The 20,045-nt window shown below is 34.3% G+C and overlaps 1 protein-coding gene across 1 annotated transcript; it reads right to left on the reverse strand.

Annotated features, from left to right (window-relative positions):
* Positions 1-16,263: 16,263 nt before the first annotated feature.
* Positions 16,264-17,743, reverse strand: LOC112095697. The gene is made up of 2 exons (XM_024177803.1): positions 17,170-17,743; positions 16,264-16,817 (listed from the first exon to the last, which is right to left on the reverse strand). Exons 1-2 carry the CDS (start codon positions 17,741-17,743, stop codon positions 16,264-16,266), a joined length of 1,128 nt encoding a protein of 375 aa, XP_024033571.1.
* Between the last annotated feature and the right edge of the window lie 2,302 nt (positions 17,744-20,045).

The following is a 20,045-nucleotide window of genomic DNA, read 5'->3' on the forward strand; positions in this document are numbered from 1 at the left end:
ATGTTTTATATAAAAAATATTTATAAAAATACAAAGATAAAAATAATAATTGTCTACACTAGTTATTATCACAAGTTATTGAGATGAGTGATAATATTAATTATTAAATTTTATTTAGGTAAGGATGAAATTAATTAATTAGATAGAGATATTTTAGAAAATATCTTTTAATAATATCAATAAGTGTTTTTAGATTATGTAAAAAAAAAACATTAGCTTAATAACTTAACGACTTAATGACTGAAAATTTTCATTAAGTTGAAAAAAAAACAAACAGAGTTAATAACTTAATGAATTGAAATTAAACCAATTAAGTCATTAAATTAAAAAAACAAACGGCCCTAATAAATCTTATGACACAAGAAAATACTAATTAACAATTGTTGGTAATGAGAACTAAATGAACCACTACTTTGAATCACAATATTTTTTTGATTGAATTCGTATTTGGAATAACCAATTAAATAAAATAACTTGAAAATTATCCAAACCTAGTGTGATGCTTATCCACATAAAAGTTAATTCGAAAGTATAAAATAAGGCCACTAAATCATTCTTTGTCATCATGGATAAGGAGTCTTCTCCTAAATTTGGCTTTTCATACTTCCATTCATGGCTTCGGATGAAATTATTTCCATGGCCAACCTTTCGCCATCATTTTTTTTTATAATTTTTTAAGTTAATGGTGCCAGCTTTTTGGTTAATTAGCTCTTTTATTCTACCTTTTGCAACCTTAAACCATTACCCCCGTGATCTGTTTGCGCTTTTGTTGTAGCGAGTGAGCCAGCTCGCTCACTTTGTAAATTGCACATAATTAGGACCAATCGTGATCTTTAAACAAACGATTTTCTTAAGTTAGTTATTTTTTGTAACTTCTAATTAAAACTTTCCTTTTAAAATGAATAACAAACGACTGGAATTATGTGATCAATTGATACTAATGGGTCCTTACCTTAGTGGGAAAGTTTTTGCACTCATGATGTATAGAATAAGAGTTCGAGCATTCACAAGATTGTAAATATTAGTTGTACCAGTTGTAATCTAATAGCCCTATATATCAGTATTAAAAAAAAAGTAGATTAATCGATAAATTTTAGGTGGTTATATGTTACATTAAACCTAACATAGGAGAGATCCTAGAACAAATTCTTAAACATGATTTAACAAATTCTAATTAATTTTTATCTTAGAATAACTTTTTACAAGAAAAATAAATTTTTGTTCTTAAATATAAAGAGGTGGACAAAAAATCAAGTGAATTATTTAATCGCTATTTCTCTTAGAATTCGAACTTCACTAATCAACTAAATAAGATTATTTAAAAACCATTCTATAAATCGCTATATCACTCTTCACGAGCAAATTCACCTCTCCGGCGATCTCATGAACATATATATAGGCCAGTGACCTTTTATTTTACCATTAAATAATCAGTGCACTTACTATCTTTGAAAGTTTTATCAGTAAAATATGATTTGTTATAAAAAAAATTAAGTGGTACATGCAAGACAAATACAATTCTATTATAGTGATATATACACAATGGGTAATGACATGCATTTATTGATACATAGAAATTATTTTCTCACTTTTTAATGCTTTTATATACATATATCAAAGCTAGCTAGCCTTTGAAACTAATGTTTTGCCTTTTGTTTATGTCTCAAATATATCTTGGTTATACAACGGGCGCTTTATTACATAAATAGTAATCTAGTAATTGTCACTAAGTTTATTTTATTTATTCTTTTAAAGTAAGTTTATTTTATATTCCTAAGCACTTTATCGCATTAGTCTATTTTATATTATCTTTATGGTAGATTTAAGTGATGTCGCAAAGTTTATCCTCCTTCTTCTTGCTGGCTTTTAAGCCTTTTTTTTTTTAATGAGATTATTACTTATGATATTTACAATCATACAATTATTGAGTTCAGTTTACATCAAATTTTACATAGCATCGCCTAGATTTTAACCCTCTCAAATATTCGGTGGACGTTAACTCCATTCTAGGCAAAAAGATTGTTTTCACTAAAGTCTTAGGAAAGAAATTTAAATTAAACCCCTACAATACATTTGTAGCGGCTCGAATTACTCCCCTCACACTTGTGAGGGAGTGGCTCTAGTCACCGGCCAAGCCCTAGTGGTTGCTGATTTTTAAGATTTTGATTGCGACAATTCCATACCCGTTTTTAACACCTGCTACATTCTCATTAATTATGTAGGAAAAATTAAGCTTTCAAACTTGCCCTTACATATCATTCATTCGTAATTAATAAGCCTAATTGAATCAATCATTCAACATTTCCATTTTTTGAATATTTATCATTCAACTGATAAATATATGAGAAGAAATTATGTTAGATTCCTAAAGTCTAACTCAATACCTGTTGGTAAAATTGACGTCTAATTCGAAAATTTATTATGAAAGAATGGAATATATATATATATATATATATATACTCCTATGGGCACTGACGCGAATGGGGCTAAAGACTCAAATCCTAAAATTCAAGAATGATAAGTTACGATTATAATTTTTAAAATAAATAATAAGGATTATTGCTCATATGAAATAGAGATAAATAAATAAATGAAACCAATTAATTTTTCTTCCAAAATAATATTTGTAGCTGACTTGATATGCTATAAGTTGAATTTGAGAAAACGTGGGGGGTGTTTTCTAACAATTAATAGTAAACAGACATAGTTTGCTCAACTTGTTTAATCTTGTGCTAATTATGACAATTTGAAAGTACGTTTGGTAGCTGATAGTAACAAGTCAATAAGGAATGCGAAATGTATCCCCATATTTGTACTGAGGAGCAATTGTGGTCGTCCATACATCGCTATTTTCGTACCCATTTTTCTTCTGCAGCCTCAATAATAGTCTTTGTGTTTGGTAGCTAAGAAAATGATGGGAATGGAAGTAGAGTCCTCAGAAAATTTGTTCCCACTAAAGAGAAAGAATCAATATCAGGATGATTGAAAGTGACTGTAATATTTGTCTCAATGTGCATTATGTTCAAGGTGATGGAAACACTTCAACCATTTATTTCTAATGGTTAATGTTGTGACAAAAAGAGTACCAAGGAAACTTGGAAACATCTCATATTAAGGATGCTATAAAAATTAATAACTATATTTATGGAAAGAAAGTTTGTGGCTTTTTACAAAATCAGTAATATAGTTATTATTGATAGTGCCTCTTTTGTAGGGTTAGAAAACTCACTTTCTCTTTTTCATTTATTATTACTGTCTTTTTTATTATTTAACGGTATTAAACCTGTGGCACAATAGGATTTGACTATAGAAATTTGGTCATCTACAAATGTAATCAAACTAATTCAAAGAATCTTTAGATTTTAAAAAGATCTCATTAATTACAAAAACTTGGAAAGATTAATAATTACAGTGTATCGTGTAAATCATAAAAAAAAAAAAAAACTTTGTAGTTAAGTTTTGATTAGATAAATACATGCTGAGAAAAGTTTCGATTTTTTTCAATTCTTATGCCCTAGCACTGCTGTTAATTGTTATTTATCAACTCATTGATCAGTGCAGTCCAAAAATCGATTCTAAAAATGAGGAATTAAATCCAAAGTATATAATTGATTCTAGAAAAACAAAAAAATTCCCAACAAATTGTGTAGAAAAAATTCTACTCTTTTTCTTACTCTTATCCATATATATATATATATATATATATATATATATATATATATATATATATATATATATATATTATATAATCATTTTAAAGTGTGAGCGCCCTCATTTTTTTCCTTCAATGAGAATACTCTGTTAAGTTGTACAGCTTAATAAAATTTATTTTCAATACACTATATAGAATGTAATTTAATAGTATTACAAACTGACTCTATTAAACCTTATGATTTAAAAATGTGTCTGCATAAAAAAAAAAAAAAATGAGTGCCCGCACTAGAGAAAAACTCTCTCTATATTTATACACAGACACATACACATATTCCAAATTCCCTTAATAAGATTGTCAAGTTGCATTTCTCAACAAGTTCTTTTGCAATTTTAATAATTAATTGAGATGTATGCATAGCATGATTATGTTCCCACTTATAACATATTCTTTTTAAAATAATTTATATTCGTAGTTATTCCCACTTGTTTTTAGTTCATATAAGCCGCATCTAATGACCTTATCTCGTCAAGTTGAACATATGATGCTCTAGAGTCTAGACAACTCAACAATACCAATAAAGAAATAATCTTCCTACTTTTCTTATTTATTTTACAAAGATACGGATCCTTCAAATTGATGCTTATGTAAAAGTTTAGAATCCACCTTGAATCGTGAAGAAATTTATCATATAATATACCCTTCAATCAGACATTAAAGAAAAGGAGACGGAAAAAAATGATTTTCTTTTTCTTTTTTTAAACCACAATTGGAATATAAGAATAAACATATTGAGACAAAAAGAAATTCATAAATTATGTTCCACCAAGAATTGGGGAAATGAAGAAGCAATAGTATAAAAAAATGGAAGTTTTTTCAAAATATATAAGAGTCATATTTGCATTTTATAAAGCCTTATTTTTAAGTATATAAAAAAGTTTATTTATGAACATGAAATTGTATTAAAAACAACTAAACGGAAAAAAAAAAACAGAGTATTTCTTTATAATTATATTCTGAAACTAGCTACTAACGTGGATTAGTGATAGATCACATGCAAAATCTCAATGTTATAGTTCCATTACATGTTTTTTGGTGGGTTATATAATTAATTAACTCATTTAAATCTAATGGACTTAAAAAATTACAATATTCCACCTATTCTTTTTTTACCTAACCTAATCTAGGCTTTTCGGAGAGTCGAAAGGACAAATCTGATTGAATAATATAATAAGAAATTAGATGAAAATGTGAGTAACTTATCACTTTAACGTATGAAACCTAATCAAGATTCCTTTGATGATTTTTTCTATTTGCTAATTGATTGATAAGCTCTTCAATGAAGATATAGTGTCCGCAAGCCACACTGCTTTTATAATTGATTTAAATTTCAATCAAATTTCAAAATTGAATGCCAACTCGACATGTTTTGTTTTCTGTGAGTCTATGATATATATAAAGCATTATTCTCGACTCTTGAGCACCAAAAAATTGAAAGGACGAAACAAAACACATGATTATGAAAATAAAAATATCAAAATATTTTGATCCAACAATGTTAATAGCGAAAAGAGCAAATCGAATCATCTTAATTATATTGTCCTACATTAGATTCGCAAAATGTAATTGTCTTATCAATTAAAAACTAATCATGGGTTTAATTCTTTATATATTTCACATCTTCCCTTTAAATTAAAGAACCATAATAAGGATCCGCCTGCGGTACCACAGTGGTACCGTGCCACATCCTTTGTCTTTTGTGGCTGCAGTGTTGACAATACCCTCTCTGTGAACCGAAATGCCCATGCCGAACCCACAAACCCGATCCAGATGCTATTTCTATTTCCAGCTACTTCACCGGCCAAGGTCGGTACCGATCAAAAGATCGTGCAATGTCGGTCATCTCCATGCCAACCTTGTCGCCGAAAAGCGTTCGGAAAACTGTCGATTGAAGCCGTGAAAAGCCACAGAACCGCTGCTTCAATTCGCCGCGATTTCTCTGGTTTCCGGCGACGCTATCACTTGGGTTTTGCTCCTCACGATTCCCTCTATATTTTCCGACCAATCACAGCCACCGGGGGAGCCGAATTGCTGTTGATCGGTCGTTGAAGGATTCACGGCTTTGGGAGCTCGATCCGGCGCCATCACCACGCGTGGGAGGTCACCACCGCCACCTTTGGACTCAGCTCGGCCAGAAGTGTCTAACTCGAGTTTCTCGTCGCCGTCAGTTGAAATCTGGTCCCCATTGGTCGGCATGGGCATTTCGGTAATGTTCACACGGATGCAGTTGAAATTAACTTAATATTTGTAAAGTAAAGTTTAAATAAAAAAGAGTGAAAGTGGTTATATGAAAATTTAACACAAAAGATAAAAAGAAGTGGCACAATATCACTGTAGTACCGCATGCGGATCCCTATAATAAGCAATTAATAATTTATCATAATTTTTCTGATTAATCTATAAACTTTTACATGTGTATAATTGCGGGACTCAATTTCTCGCTCAAAAGTAAAAAGGCACCGTACATATTGCGGCATGTGCTAGCTAATTTGAGTGGATGGATATTCCAATATTAAATTAGAATCTATCGGGATTTTGTTACAAGGTAATCGAATTCAAATTGAACACGAAAACATCCAAAATGAATAAATCACAAGAGCACGACAAGACTCCAAGTTCAAATAAAATAAAGCAAAAGTCAAAAATGTCAGGAGCAGAATCTGACACAGCCCACATGATCGGGTACAAGTGAGGGCCATGGAGATGGCGATGTATGAGCTGTCATGCATGGATCGTACGTTTCAGATGCGAGAGATAAGTACATTATCACTGGCACACACTCGCATGTGCCAGCAGGCAGTAGATGGGGAAGACTGAAAGGAGCAGGTGCTTATCTAATCTTGTGATTCTACTGTGGCCCATTTCGGCTTCCGGCTTTCGGCTTTTCGCTTCTCGGCATTTTGGTAATGCAATTTTTATTTTAGGCTAATTCTTGTCATTGTACGTCCCCATACGGCTTTTGCATGTTTGGTTTGGTTTTGGTGGGTGTTCATAGAAAAAAATAGCTTATTAGTATTGTCAATTTGGTCATTGTATGCTTTTTAAAAAAAAAATTATTTCCTTTTACAGCCCGTTAAATAAATGATTTGTTATTTTTTTAATGAATATCGTACTTCCTTCTTTAACATGATAACATCAAAGCAGCTATATAAAAATTTAGATGATTAATTACCTCAGTGTATATGGGGAATTTGATTATTTCCTCTCGCTTTCTTGGACTCTAGAATGAATTGATTGAGCGTCCGCGTAGTACTTGCAATAAAACCCCGACGCCCAAATTAGAGGTTAAAGTTAAAAGACTTAGTGAAGAAATAAAAAAAATTCAATAAAATAAAAGAATAAATTACTTGGGAAAAAAAAGTTACATAAAGATTTTGTTTTACTCCTTTGAGCTACTATTTGTAGATACGCGCTCAAAGTTTGGCCATAAATTAAATATTATTTCATTATCTAATTTCGTTCGTTCATTCATGAGGACTTGATTTTAAATGCTCCACATTTATTTTTGAAGTACAATTGTGTGTGATTTTTAATGAATCAGGTGACATTGAGTGTTTCCCTCAATATTTTCATAATAAAACTACACAACATAAATTGTATTAGATGAACTTAAAAACGACATGGTATATATATTCATTCTAACTAAATTTTATGAGTATATTTAACATGATCAAATAATCCTTCTCAGAGGAGTTCATGGCATGATCAAATATTCTTTCATGATAAATTTTTTTGTTAAGTTATTATTAATAATATCTAATACTAAAAAACTCACTTGGACTGATGTAATAATTAGTTATGATGGTGAACTTGCCATTAATACTTAAGCATTTAAGCTTTAATAATTTGAATTGGAGAGTTCAAAATGATGTTGAGAATTTATAAAAAGACATTTTCTTAGATTCAAATTATGGGGTAAAATGAATTTAGGTGTGGTTTTCTAGGAGAGAGAGAGACATTGTGGGAATGAAGAAATTCTTAAAGCCCAAATGTAAAATGGGCCTATTGGTCCACTTCATTTGTGAATCAAGAATTTGCGGTCTGCGGGTTTTATAGCTTTTGCTTCCACGGAGAGAGTGAATGATAGAAGTTTCATATTATAATCATAAAAACTTTGTTCATCACTTGGATTCCTAACATATACTTCCATTTTGTTCTTGGTATTGACATTTTAATATGAGTAACTTCATAGTTATAAACTTCTATATAAATTCTTTTTATAAAAATTCATGGCATTAGATTGTTTGAGTGAAAATATAAAATAATAAAGAAAAATCATGTGGACCGTATAGTGTTTTCACTCAACCAATCATATTATGCTACGTTAGTTTGTAAAAAAATAATTTGTACAAGATTTTATAGGTGTATAATTGTTTTTTTAATAAAGAAGAATTATTTTAGTTTTCAAGTATGTCAAATAATTAATTTGTATATTAAAATATAATATTTACCTTTCAACAATTTTTTCCCATCTTTCTCTACTCATGTGTTACACTAGGGACAATAAGAACTATAAAAATTAATTAGGGATCAAAGTAGTAATTTTCACGAGAGATGAAAGTGTCATTCTCCTATAAGTAATTTTATAACCTAGATCACAATAAGATTAAATCTTTCATTTTATTTTTATGGGAAATTATTTCTACAGTTGTATTGAATATCTGTTACACACATAGGGTGTGTTTGGCACACTGTATTATATTATTTTGTGATTAATTTAATTTAAATATTATATTATATTAATATATTTAAATTGTATTAACATTTTATATTATTTATATTATTATTAATTTTAAATTAATATTATTCAATTTTATTCATATTTAAATATTTATTATTAGTTATAAATTATAAATTTATTAATAAATTATAATGTAAAAATAAAAAATATAATATAATATTATTGAATAATAAATTATTTATTTATTAATTTATATTAATAATTATAATGTAAAAAAATATTATATTATATTAAAAATTATATTTATTATTATTATTATTATTATAAAGCAAAAGCAAAAGTCAAAAGCAAAAAAAAAAAAAAAAACAAAGCTAATGCGGCAATTAGCTTAAACTCGACTCACAGTCGGGGTTTAGTGTTGAGTGTTAGAAAATGTATATTTATAAAGGAGAAAATCGTCATTTTACACTTCAAGTTTTACTAACACTCTTACTTTTATGTATTTAAGCTTCTTGTCATTTAATTATGTGTGTTGTATTATAATTAAGTATTTTATGTATTTTAAAGGCATCATAGTCATTTCACAATGAACGAGAGATCAGACGGTAAAACAGACATCACTTTTGAACTCAGGACGGTCAAAAACCTTAGGAGGAGCATAAAAAGAAAAATGGCACTGTTCACATGTACGGTACTGTCTACGTTACTGTTTACAACACTGTTCACATAGACGGAACAATGACGTGGCATTGACCGATGATATGGCATTGACTGATGAGGTGTCACGATCTTGTTGGACTAAAATTCTTATGTACTGTTGATCGATGACGTGGCAGCATATCAGTGGACCAAAAATCTCGCGTACGGTACATGCATTACATAAGATTATTTTCAACAAAACCGCGTCACTGTTCAAGTTGGGTCAAACTGTGTTACTGTTCAAACCGCATAATGTTGACTAATGACGTGGCGCAATCCTGAGCGTCTAAACTGTTTTTAATCCGATAGCCATGATTTACTCAATGTATCTATAAAAAGGGGACCTCCCCTCCCCCCCTTAATTTGATATCTCTGAATCCATTTTTAGACTCCATTTTCTGTAATTCCTTCTCAATCTTGTATTTTCTACGTATTTTAATAAATTTTCTTTTTGCCCCTAGTTCAATTATGAGCAGCTAATTTTCTTTCAAGCTTGGGTTGAAGATGAAGCCTCCACATGTGTCATGGGCTTTATTTGATAAATTTATTTTCTCTTCCCCTCTAGTTTTTATGGATGTTTTGACTTCTTGTCGACAAATAATAATAATATTGTCTAGATACCGCCTTTGTTTCACCGGCTCTCTAGTACAAGGTTATTATTATTTAGCACGATAAGTTCTTAGCACCATATTAATTAGAGTGTGGTTCATGAGGTGTAGATTCCCCCCTCATGATTTAATTGACATTAATAAGGAATATTTAGCCCATGGTGCACGTTGATACGAATCCAGATACCCAAGTACGTCATTTCAATAGATTTCTCTTCAATTTATTCTCGCCATTTTAATTCCAATTTTAGGATAATCTAAGTCACTTTCACCACAAATCCAACCACCCTCATACAAAATTAATTCTACATATAATTAAAATCCACCTCCTCGTGGGATCGAAACTCATCATCATTAATCTATTCTACAATAGATTCGTCACCAATGACTCCTTATTCAAGCCATCTCTAATGAATTGAATCTTATCTTCCCTGTTATCAGACATCATTCCTAAAGAACATGGGTTTTTATTGCATCTCATTCTGGCACATTTATGACAAGCAACAGAAATTCTTCGAGCTCTTCGTTTTCTTGCATAATTTCCTTTACCACAACCAGGCATGTATGTAATAAATTTTGGAGGTAACTCACATGCCAATCGTACTTTAACCTCGATTAACCAACGAATGTCAGCAGGTATGTTATTCCACATGAGCAATCGCATGCGTTCGGACCGAGCTTTATAGATTGTAAGGAGGGCATTCTGAGGAAGTGAAGGGAATCGATTGTGAAGCTTTGCTAGAATCTCGTTTCTGTCCATACCTTCGCCTCAGAATATCAGTTATTATGGGAAACTGAAGTAACTGACTTGATTGTCACGGAGTACCGTTAGTCTCAGGAATCTGACTATAAACGACCTTATTTGCCAGTTTATAAGAAAACGGGATGGGAAGCCTATCCTCGACCCATAGAGGGTGTTCAAGCCGTTTCTGGACGTAAAACCAGAGAAAGATGTGAGCCACAGTCGCAACTACCTGTAAATATCCTTTTACTTCGCTATTATTTTCTTTCACTATTGTTTTATCTTTTCCATTATTGTCTTTAATAATTTTATCATTGTTTCTTTTTCTTTTTATTGTTTCCTTTTTGACTCGCGAGCCGTGTGCTTTACGCGTTATTTGACACTGACATGCCACCTCATACACAGTTGTGACCCACTGTCACCAAGATTCTTAAATATGACTTTTTGTTAAGCACTCATAAATTATTTTTGAGAAATATTCCAATGGCAGTTACTCCCAATAGACAATTCAAGAACATTTGTGTTCTTTCTAGATTTAACATTGGCAAACATAAAGAGTTCGTTGAGGCAATCATAGATCTTGGTCGAAGCATAGCAAAGCGATTAGCCGCATACCAGCAGAGGGTTGCTCGTTACTAAAACCAGAAGATGCGTGTACGACAGTTCAAGGTCGGCGATTGGGTACTTAGGAGTAGGGGTGGGCAAACAGTTCGGTTCTATGAGCAAAAACCGAATGGTTTAAAAAATACTGAACCGATTGGTTTTAATTCGGTTCGGTTCAAAACCGAATTGAACCGAAAAACCGATCGGTTCGGTTTAATTCAATTACAAATATTTAAAATCAAATTTCAATTTCAATCACAAAATTCAAATCCCTAAAGCTAAATCGCGATTGCATACTTCCCTTGCCTCTCTCCCTCGCGCCTCTCCCTCACGTCTCTCTCTCCTCACGGCGGAGCTCCACAACGGCGGCACCACCCCTTGGCAGTATCTTCCCCCTCTGCGCGTGCATGGTGCGGTTCGGCTCAGCCCCTCTCGATCTCTTCCTCGCGTCTCTTCCTCGTCTCACACCACGGTCAGCGCCTAACACAGCCCCTTAGTAGCAGCACAGCCCCTCCCCTCAAGTACAGCGACGCCGTCGTTAACCCTCAGCTTGGTTGCTGCAGCATCTGGAAGGTACATATGCTCCTTGGTCCAAACCTCCTGGCTCCTGCCATCAGCCCGCGTCTTTAATCTTCACTGCTGCAGGTTTTTTTTTTTTTTTGTTAATCCATGTTGTGGACTTGGTTAATAGTTTGAAGTTTATGTTGGTGTATATTGGTTGTTGGCAGTGTGGAAATTGGAATTGTATAATTGTATATGTGTCGAATTGTAACATAGTGTGGAATTGCTGGCACGGCAGTGTGGAATTGTATAAGTTATGAGAAAACGATCGAGAAATGCTTCTAATTTCATTGACTATGATTAATTTGGGAAAAAAGCTTTACAATGATTCCGTGTCTGTTTGTGTTTGAAAGGAATGTTTTTGTATTAGTAAGCCATTCAGTGATTCCAGGAGCAGAATCACAGTAAGCTCCCCAGACACAATTATTCTAAGCCTTTAAAAATTTGTAGACTAGTTTTTCAATTTCTTTTAGACTTTCTCTTCTCACAGTTTAAGCGTTGCTCATGCCACTGGAATTGGTTACTTCAATTCCATTACTAGGCCGAATAATTAAATGAAATAGAGCTTGTGCCTTTCTTGTGGAGCCTTACATATTAAATTTGATTCAATAATAAATATTAAGAATATTCAATTGAATATAACTTGCGGAAGGTATATTTTGTAAAACTTTAATTTAAATTTCTGTAATGGCTTGGGAAAGTTGATTGAGATTACCCAAATGTGCTTAATTCAGTTCAATACTTCAAATTATTAAATAAATCATTTTTCTTATTTCTTTTTATTTGATTTATTTTAGATGTCTAATTATTCAAGAGTTCAAGACAACCTTGATTGTGTAGCCGATGATTTGGAACATGAAGTTGAAGTTAATGATAATGAAAATGATTCGGCAACAATTGTCACTGGTGGAAACAAGCGAAAAAAGTCATCCTCATCCAAACCACCACTACCAAGGAAAAAAATGGCTCCAAGATCACCTGTGTGGCAACATTTCACTAGAGTTCCAAATGATCATACAAATTGTAAATGCAACTACTGTGGTCAAGAATTTGAATGTGGGACGGTCGGGTACGGGACTAGCACTTTGAGAACTCATAATCGTGAAAGATGTCAAAAGTTCAAGGACTTGCAAAAAAACCAAACAATATTAACTCAAGATGTTGGTAGTGATGAAGTTGTAGCAAGGGGATTTAGTCAAGAAGCTTGTAGACGGGCAACCGTGAAAATGATTGTTCTTGATGAATTGCCTTTTTCTGTTGTGGAGAATGTGGGTTTTAGGCATTTCTGTAGTGTTGCAGCTCCGAGATATCTTCTCCCATCACGAAGAACCATTAGTAGGGATACTCTTGAGATGTATTTGGAGGAAAAAGTTAAGTTGAAGAGTTTATTAGCGGGGAATAAGCAGAGAGTATCTTTGACCACGGATATTTGGACTTCCATTACAACAGCTAGCTACATGGTCATCACCGCTCACTTTATTGATAGAGATTGGAACTTACATAGGAAGATTATCAGTTTTAACACTGTTAATGATCATTCATCGGAGACCATTGGTAAGCAACTTGAAAAATGTTTAATTAATTGGGGTATCGAGCGAGTGTTTACTGTAAGTGTTGACAATGCAAGTCCAAATGAGGGTGCTCTTAGGTACTTGATTGATAGAGTGAAGACTTGGAGGGATGATGGCTTAGTGTTGAATGGAGATTATTTGCATGTTCGTTGTTGTGCACACATATTGAATTTGATCGTTACTGAAGGGTTGAAGGAATTAGAGCAGAGTATAGTTAGTGTTCGGAATGCGGTGAAGTATGTGAGATCTTCCATTGCTAGGATGCAAGCATTTCAAATTCGTGTGCAACAAGAGAAGATTAAATGTTGAGGAAGTGTGATTTTGGATTGTCCCACTAGGTGGAATTCAACATATTCCATGTTGAATACGACATTAAAATTTAAGCCGGCATTTGATCGAATGGCACTTGAAGATAAGCTTTATGATGCTTATTTCAATAAAAAAGAGGGTGGAAAGAAGAAAAGGGAGGGACCGCCATTGTACAGTGATTGGGAAAATACTCGACGCATAATTAAGTTTTTAAAGACGTTTCATGATGCGACTTTGCAATTTTCTTCATCTTTGAAGGTAACATTAAATCTTTATTAATTTTTTTTAATTTTTGATATATAATAATCTGATGAAGTTTATTTTAGCTTTATTAACATTGTTTTTATTTATATAATAGAATATAAAAGATAATTAAAAAAATTCTATAAGCTATATTATTTTTTTTATGAGCTATATTTTTTTAATTTTTGATATATAATAATATGATGAAGTTTATTTTAGCTTTATTAACATTTTTTTTTTTTAGGTGACATCAAATATTTGTTACAATTTGATATGTCAAATTGAACAATCTTTGGGATCATTGTCCACTAGTAACGATAGCCTTTTGAGTTTCATGGCAATTAAAATGAAGGAAAAATTTAATAAGTATTGGGATGGTTGTTTCAAGATAAATAAGTTGTTGATTGTTGCTTCCGTACTTGATCCAAGAGGAAAAATGAAATTCGCAACACATTGCTTTGAGAAATTATATGGCAAGGATAGTGCCAAATGTGTTGAGATGAAGGAAATGATCAAGAATTTATTGATTAAGCTTTATGAGTCTTATAATGCACAATACAAACCGAGTGGAAGTGGGAGTGCAAGTGGAAGTGCAAGCGGAAGCACAAGCGAGAGCCAAAATTTAACTAGTGGAAGTGGAAGTGGTTCGCATTTTTGGGATTTGGATGATGATGATGATGTTATGATTGAGGATCCTTTCTCCGAATTTAGTAAAGCGGTTGCGGTTAGTGAAGGTAGCCCAGAGTTATCAAATGAGTTGGATCTTTACTTGATGGAGAAGACTGAAAAAATTGCAAAAAGTAATTTGGGCACTAAATTTGATATTTTATTGTGGTGGAGGGTGAATAGTGCCAATTACCCAATCTTGTCAAGTATAGCAAGGGATGTTCTTGCTATTCCGGTGTCTACTGTTGCCTCTAAGTCTGCCTTTAGTACTGGAGGTCGTATATTAGATCAGTATAGAAGCTCTTTGACTCCAGACATGGTGGAAGCATTGGTATTGTTACAGAATTGGTTGCGGACTTCTCTTTTTGTGGATACAACGACGGACCTAAATAAATTAGTTGAAGACAATGAGTTTATGGATCAACTTGCGGAAGGTATATTTTGTAAAATTTTAATTTTAATTTACTTTTTAAGTATTATCAATATTATATAATTTGTTTAATTTTAATCTAAGTTTATTTTTTAAGTATTACTAACCTTGTTCAATTTATCCAATTTTTGTATGTAGAACTTCGCAAATCAACAACAGTCGACCAACTTTGTAGGTCAACATGAAAATTGCGGTTGAACATAAACCATTTTAGGTAATTAAATTGATATATATTTATTAATTAATTATTAAATCGCTTTATTTTATTTAGTTTAATTATTGAGTGCTTTGGCTTATTTTGAAAGTTTGAATTTTGATGTAGGTGATGTGGGTGGCGGATGAAATTGTTGCTTGTGTATTGAAGTTGAAGGCTTCTCTTATTTTGTTTTGTTTAGACTTTAGAGTATGGGATTTTCATGTAGATGATGTGGGTGGTGGATGAAATTGTTGCTTCTCTTATTTTGTTATTTACTTGATGGCTTTGTATTAGGACTTTTGTTATTTTGTTTTTTACTTGAAGGCTTTGTATTTGAAGTTGTTGATTGTGTATTGTAGACTTATTGTGTTTTATTTTTCTTGTTGTGAACTTATATTCTGTAAAATGTAGGGAAAAATTGTAAAATGCAGTAAAATTAGGCGAAAATTGTAAAATGTAGTAAGATTTGGTTAAAACTGTAAAATCCATAAATATGTGCGAACCGAACCAAACCAAACCAAACCGAACCGAATTTTAGAACCGAACCGAAATATTTCGGTTCGGTTCGGTTCTAAAATTCGGTTCGATTTGGTTTGAATTTTTTAGAACCAATTGGTTCTGGTTTGGTTCGGTTCGGAGCCCGAACCGAACCGAACCGGAAAATGCCCACCCCTACTTAGGAGGATGAATCAGAACACAAAAGACTCGACACAAGGAGTACTCGGTCCTAACTAGGAAGGGCCATACAGAGTCAAACAGATGGCTAGACCCGGAGCCTATAAGCTCGTCCGCGCAGATGGCCATGAGGTAAAACGACCGTGGAACGTAGCGCATCTCAAGAAATATTTCCAGTAAGATCCAATTATGCTTAAGAGTTATTTATTTCCTATTGTCGTTTATTTCAATTTCATGTAAGTCGAGTTCAGTAATCAATGGAACGTGGAGGAATTTCATTCAGTTGTCATCGATGTATATATATATCTGGTTGTCAGCTTCCTTCTCTAAGTTTTCGACCTGAGTCTGGTGAGAAGCACTGAGGGATTCGAGCTGAGCTTCGTAGGTAGCCTTTTGCGTCTGTAAGTCCTCCTTAACCTTATTCAGCTTCTCTTCAAGAGTGATAGCCTTTTCCTGCGCAAGGGACTCTCGCTCAATCAGCTTAATATTCTCAATGTTAAGATCTTCAGCTTTCTTCTCTGCAGCGTTAACCTTGCTTTTGGCTGATTGAATGTCTTCTTTCATTCTTCAGTCGTAACGGCCGACCTTCGCCTTATAATAAGTGGTCATACAACCGAGATGAATGACATTGAACTGCATAGCCCTGACCATCTCGCCTAGAGTGCTGCAATCAAATTCCTTCAAGTCTTTCTTGCTCACGAGCCTAGAAAACTCGCTGATATAAAGGACCAGCTTTGGTCGATTATCGGGCAGACGAGGTTTTAGGCCTGCAGGTAGAGGCGGAGAAATAAGATCAACGCCACTGGTAGTCCCACTAGTTTCGCCGGTCTTGGGAGGAGGAGGTGGTAGAGTCTTCAAAGAGGCGACTTGCTCCGCAATGTTAACCTGTTTGCCAAGAGGAGCAACCTTATGGTGATCTCGCTTAGCAGCATTGGGACGAGGATGTTTCATGTTTATAGCCCCGATCACAGCGTCCTTCATCTCGAGGTCAGTGGGTATCAGACGAGATTCGAACAAGTTGTAAGTGGACAGCAATTCTCTGCACGAGCAGGAATTGGCCAACACAATCTCAACCCGCTTGAGCACGTCATGCTTGAGTTTGTAGTGGACGCCCCAAGAACCTGCAGCTCGAGCAAAGACAGTGTCAGAGATAGATCAATCATAAGAATAACTAAGGGTACAAGACATCTAAAACGAGCGGGCCATCTGGAACTACGAAACGGGAGGGGACGCGAACATTCTCCCCATCAATTTGTGCCACATGACCCCAGGGACCCCCAGCAAAAAAAAAAAATTTCTTCCAATTCCCACCACCATATATTGGAAGATCAGTTATGGGTTTACTGGTCTTGGTGCTTGACATGAAATAATACCAACTAGCGTCTTTGGGGCTGCTCTTTAACTGATATAGGTGTTTGACCTCATCAACCGTGGGCTCACTCTGACAGCATCTGCTCCACAAAATGAACAGACCAGAAAGTACTCTCCACCCATTAGGGTTAAGCTGACCAGGAGCTAAGTGCAACCCACTAAGCATCTGGACGAAATAAAGTTGTAAGGGCAGCCTCATCCCAAACTTAAAATTTTCCAGAAACAGGGTAACATATCCCCTAGGAGGTCGGTTGGGAGTATCCTTTTTACCTGGAATCCTAAGATGTATACCATCAAGGATGTCATAAATAGTTCGAAGATCTATGAGGTCCTCTGTTGTGGTCATACAGGTCATGAGGTAAATAGCATAGTTTTCTGCTAGAGCTCTACCCCCTAGATTCCTCTTCTTTTCTGGTCGTGATACCTCTGGTGAGGATGCTTCACCAGAGTCTTCACCCGGGTCCTTACTTAGAGTATCCTCCGAACAAGAAGACTCGTCACCGTCGCTATTTGAAGTGGTTGCTTCAGGAGACATTCTCCTAGCACTAGTCCTTATATTACGTCTTATCGGTTTTAGAGGAATCCCAGGGTCAAAAGCGGGATCAGCGAGTAGACCAGGTAGGAAGTCTAACTCGTCATCATCAACCTCAATCACTTTTTCTTTGCCTTTTGACATTCCCTAAACTCTATCCGAAATGACACAACCGAACCCCACTCAAAATAACAACAAAAATCCAAAGTTGGGAAGGAGAAAACAGTACCTGAAGTAGTGAAGCACCAAAACGGAAATAAGAACGGTAGTTTGAATTTTGGAGAGGAGAGGATCACCGGCCGCCGGAGGATGCGAAAGAGACGGATGAGGAAAAGAACACTTTAGAGAGTTAGGGTTTTGAAGTGACGGTGATACTTTCGGTTTATTGCCATTCAAACGGCACGTGCTCCGAGGGTTCCACAACTATCAATTTGAAATTCAAACGGGTGGACGGATTCCTGCCACCTCTTCCGCATTTAATTGCGAAGTGACTCTTCGAGGAAGCAGTCTGCTAGTGGCAAAAGGGGAAACGACTAAGCGGGAGTGAGCAATATCCTTATTTCTTACAGCCAAGTCAGATGTGCCTCAAGAAAGCCCAAACTAATCAAGTTTCTAGTATTAATCCATTGCATTGCAAATACTAGAAACGGGGGACCGGTGTTTAAGGGATTTATAACAACGAGACCAGTCATACCTTGGACGAGGAGTCAGCCTCCTTACAAGAGAGCAAATAGGTGAAATCTGGTAGCGGGTATCCACGAGCAGGAATTTTCTACTCGACCACGAGGACGAGATGGTCTCTTGCTAGGAGCCGACAGCTTTCCCAACTGAAGATCGAGGTCGGCAGACCCAGTCTATAACGGTTAACGAAACGCGCACTCCAACCGAGAATATAGGCACGAAACCCACTCAGTCGCAACTACGATATTCAAGCATCCACTTCCGTGAGCTGGGGAAAGTGATGTGAGTGGATCGTGGGGGATTGGATTCACAGGAAGGCTATAAAAAGGTAATCAACAAAGGTAAACGAGTTAGACATTTTCACATTAGAACTTAAGAAAAAGCATATTTAGGGAGACAGGAGAGAAAAGCTCAAAGGCACTTTTACTGCCTACTGCCTAAGAGACCAAAAAATAGCCACGAGATCAGTGGTCAAGTTTCCCAAAAAAGTAAACCGACTTTTCTGACTTGAGCGTCGGAGGGTTTACGCTGGGAGTGCTCTGACCAGTTTCTGTGTGCGCAGGAGTCTGCTGAAGTTGAAGTCATACGAGGTGTTGTTCTGCTCGGTGAGAAGAGTTACGAGGAGAATCTACAGTTGATCGAGAGTTCGAGAGTTGAAGAAAGATCCTGGTTGTGCACGAGCAGACACCAGAATCTCGCATCAACATGTAGTATTACAAATATTAAAAATATGATTTTTTTATGAAAAAGTTTAAATTTATTAAATTGGTGACTCAATTATAGGATGAAATGAATTAATTGAGTTAAGCAGGATTAGATTTTTTTATACAATTAATAAATGGATCAATGAGGGTGGGCAAAGTAACTTGACTTGACTCGATCCAAAAAATTCAAGTTCGAACTAAATAATGACTCCAACCTAATCGAGTTGGATTATGGCCAATCTGATTGGATCTAATCGTGAACCCAATCCAATTCGAAACACTATGCACACATAAATAATATACGACACAAATTTTTTATTTGATTCAATCCGAACTATAATTAGGTCAGATAGAATAGGATTACAAGTTTGAATTGAGTTTAAATTACCTTTTTTTCCCAACCCGATTAACTTGAAACCCAATCAAATTGATATAGACTAGACCCGGTCCGAACATGAATTTGCTCGTTCTTAGAATCTGAGTGTAAATGGGCTCAAATTTAACACCCACAAGAAGGCCCAAGAAATTAGATGCAGGCCCAAGCCAGCAAATGATTAGGTGCATGTGGCTTTCTTTGACTAATACATCCATAACGTTGCGACCTTATTCGTCAAAGTTTGTTAAATCACTAGAACATTTCCACCATCCTCTTCTTTTATTTTCTTTTTTTCCTTGTCTGTCTTTGTCTTTATAATTTGTCAAAAAAAATAATTAATTATAAATAAAATAAAATAAATACTAACTTTAACTCAATTTTAGCCACTCGTTGCATGAGGAGAGGTAAAGACGAAAGGTAAAAATTAAATAAATAAAAAACCTTATCCTAACAATAAACTGAACAAAAGGATAAAGAAGCAAAATCAAAACCACCGTCCCCAAGACTCATGTCATGATTACACCATGTTACCATTAGAAAAAATAAATGCCAAAACAATCGGGTGCACACTTATTTGTAATGAATCATGATTTTATCTTGCTCCATAATAAAGGATATACAGCCAGAGTTGGTAATATTTCATTTGTTTTATTAATTCGACACAAATATGATAGGAATAAATAAG

The sequence above is a fragment of the Citrus clementina genome, unplaced genomic scaffold (genome assembly GCF_000493195.1).
Source record: "Citrus clementina cultivar Clemenules unplaced genomic scaffold, Citrus_clementina_v1.0 scaffold_1, whole genome shotgun sequence".
NCBI classification, from domain to species: Eukaryota; Viridiplantae; Streptophyta; class Magnoliopsida; order Sapindales; family Rutaceae; genus Citrus; species Citrus x clementina.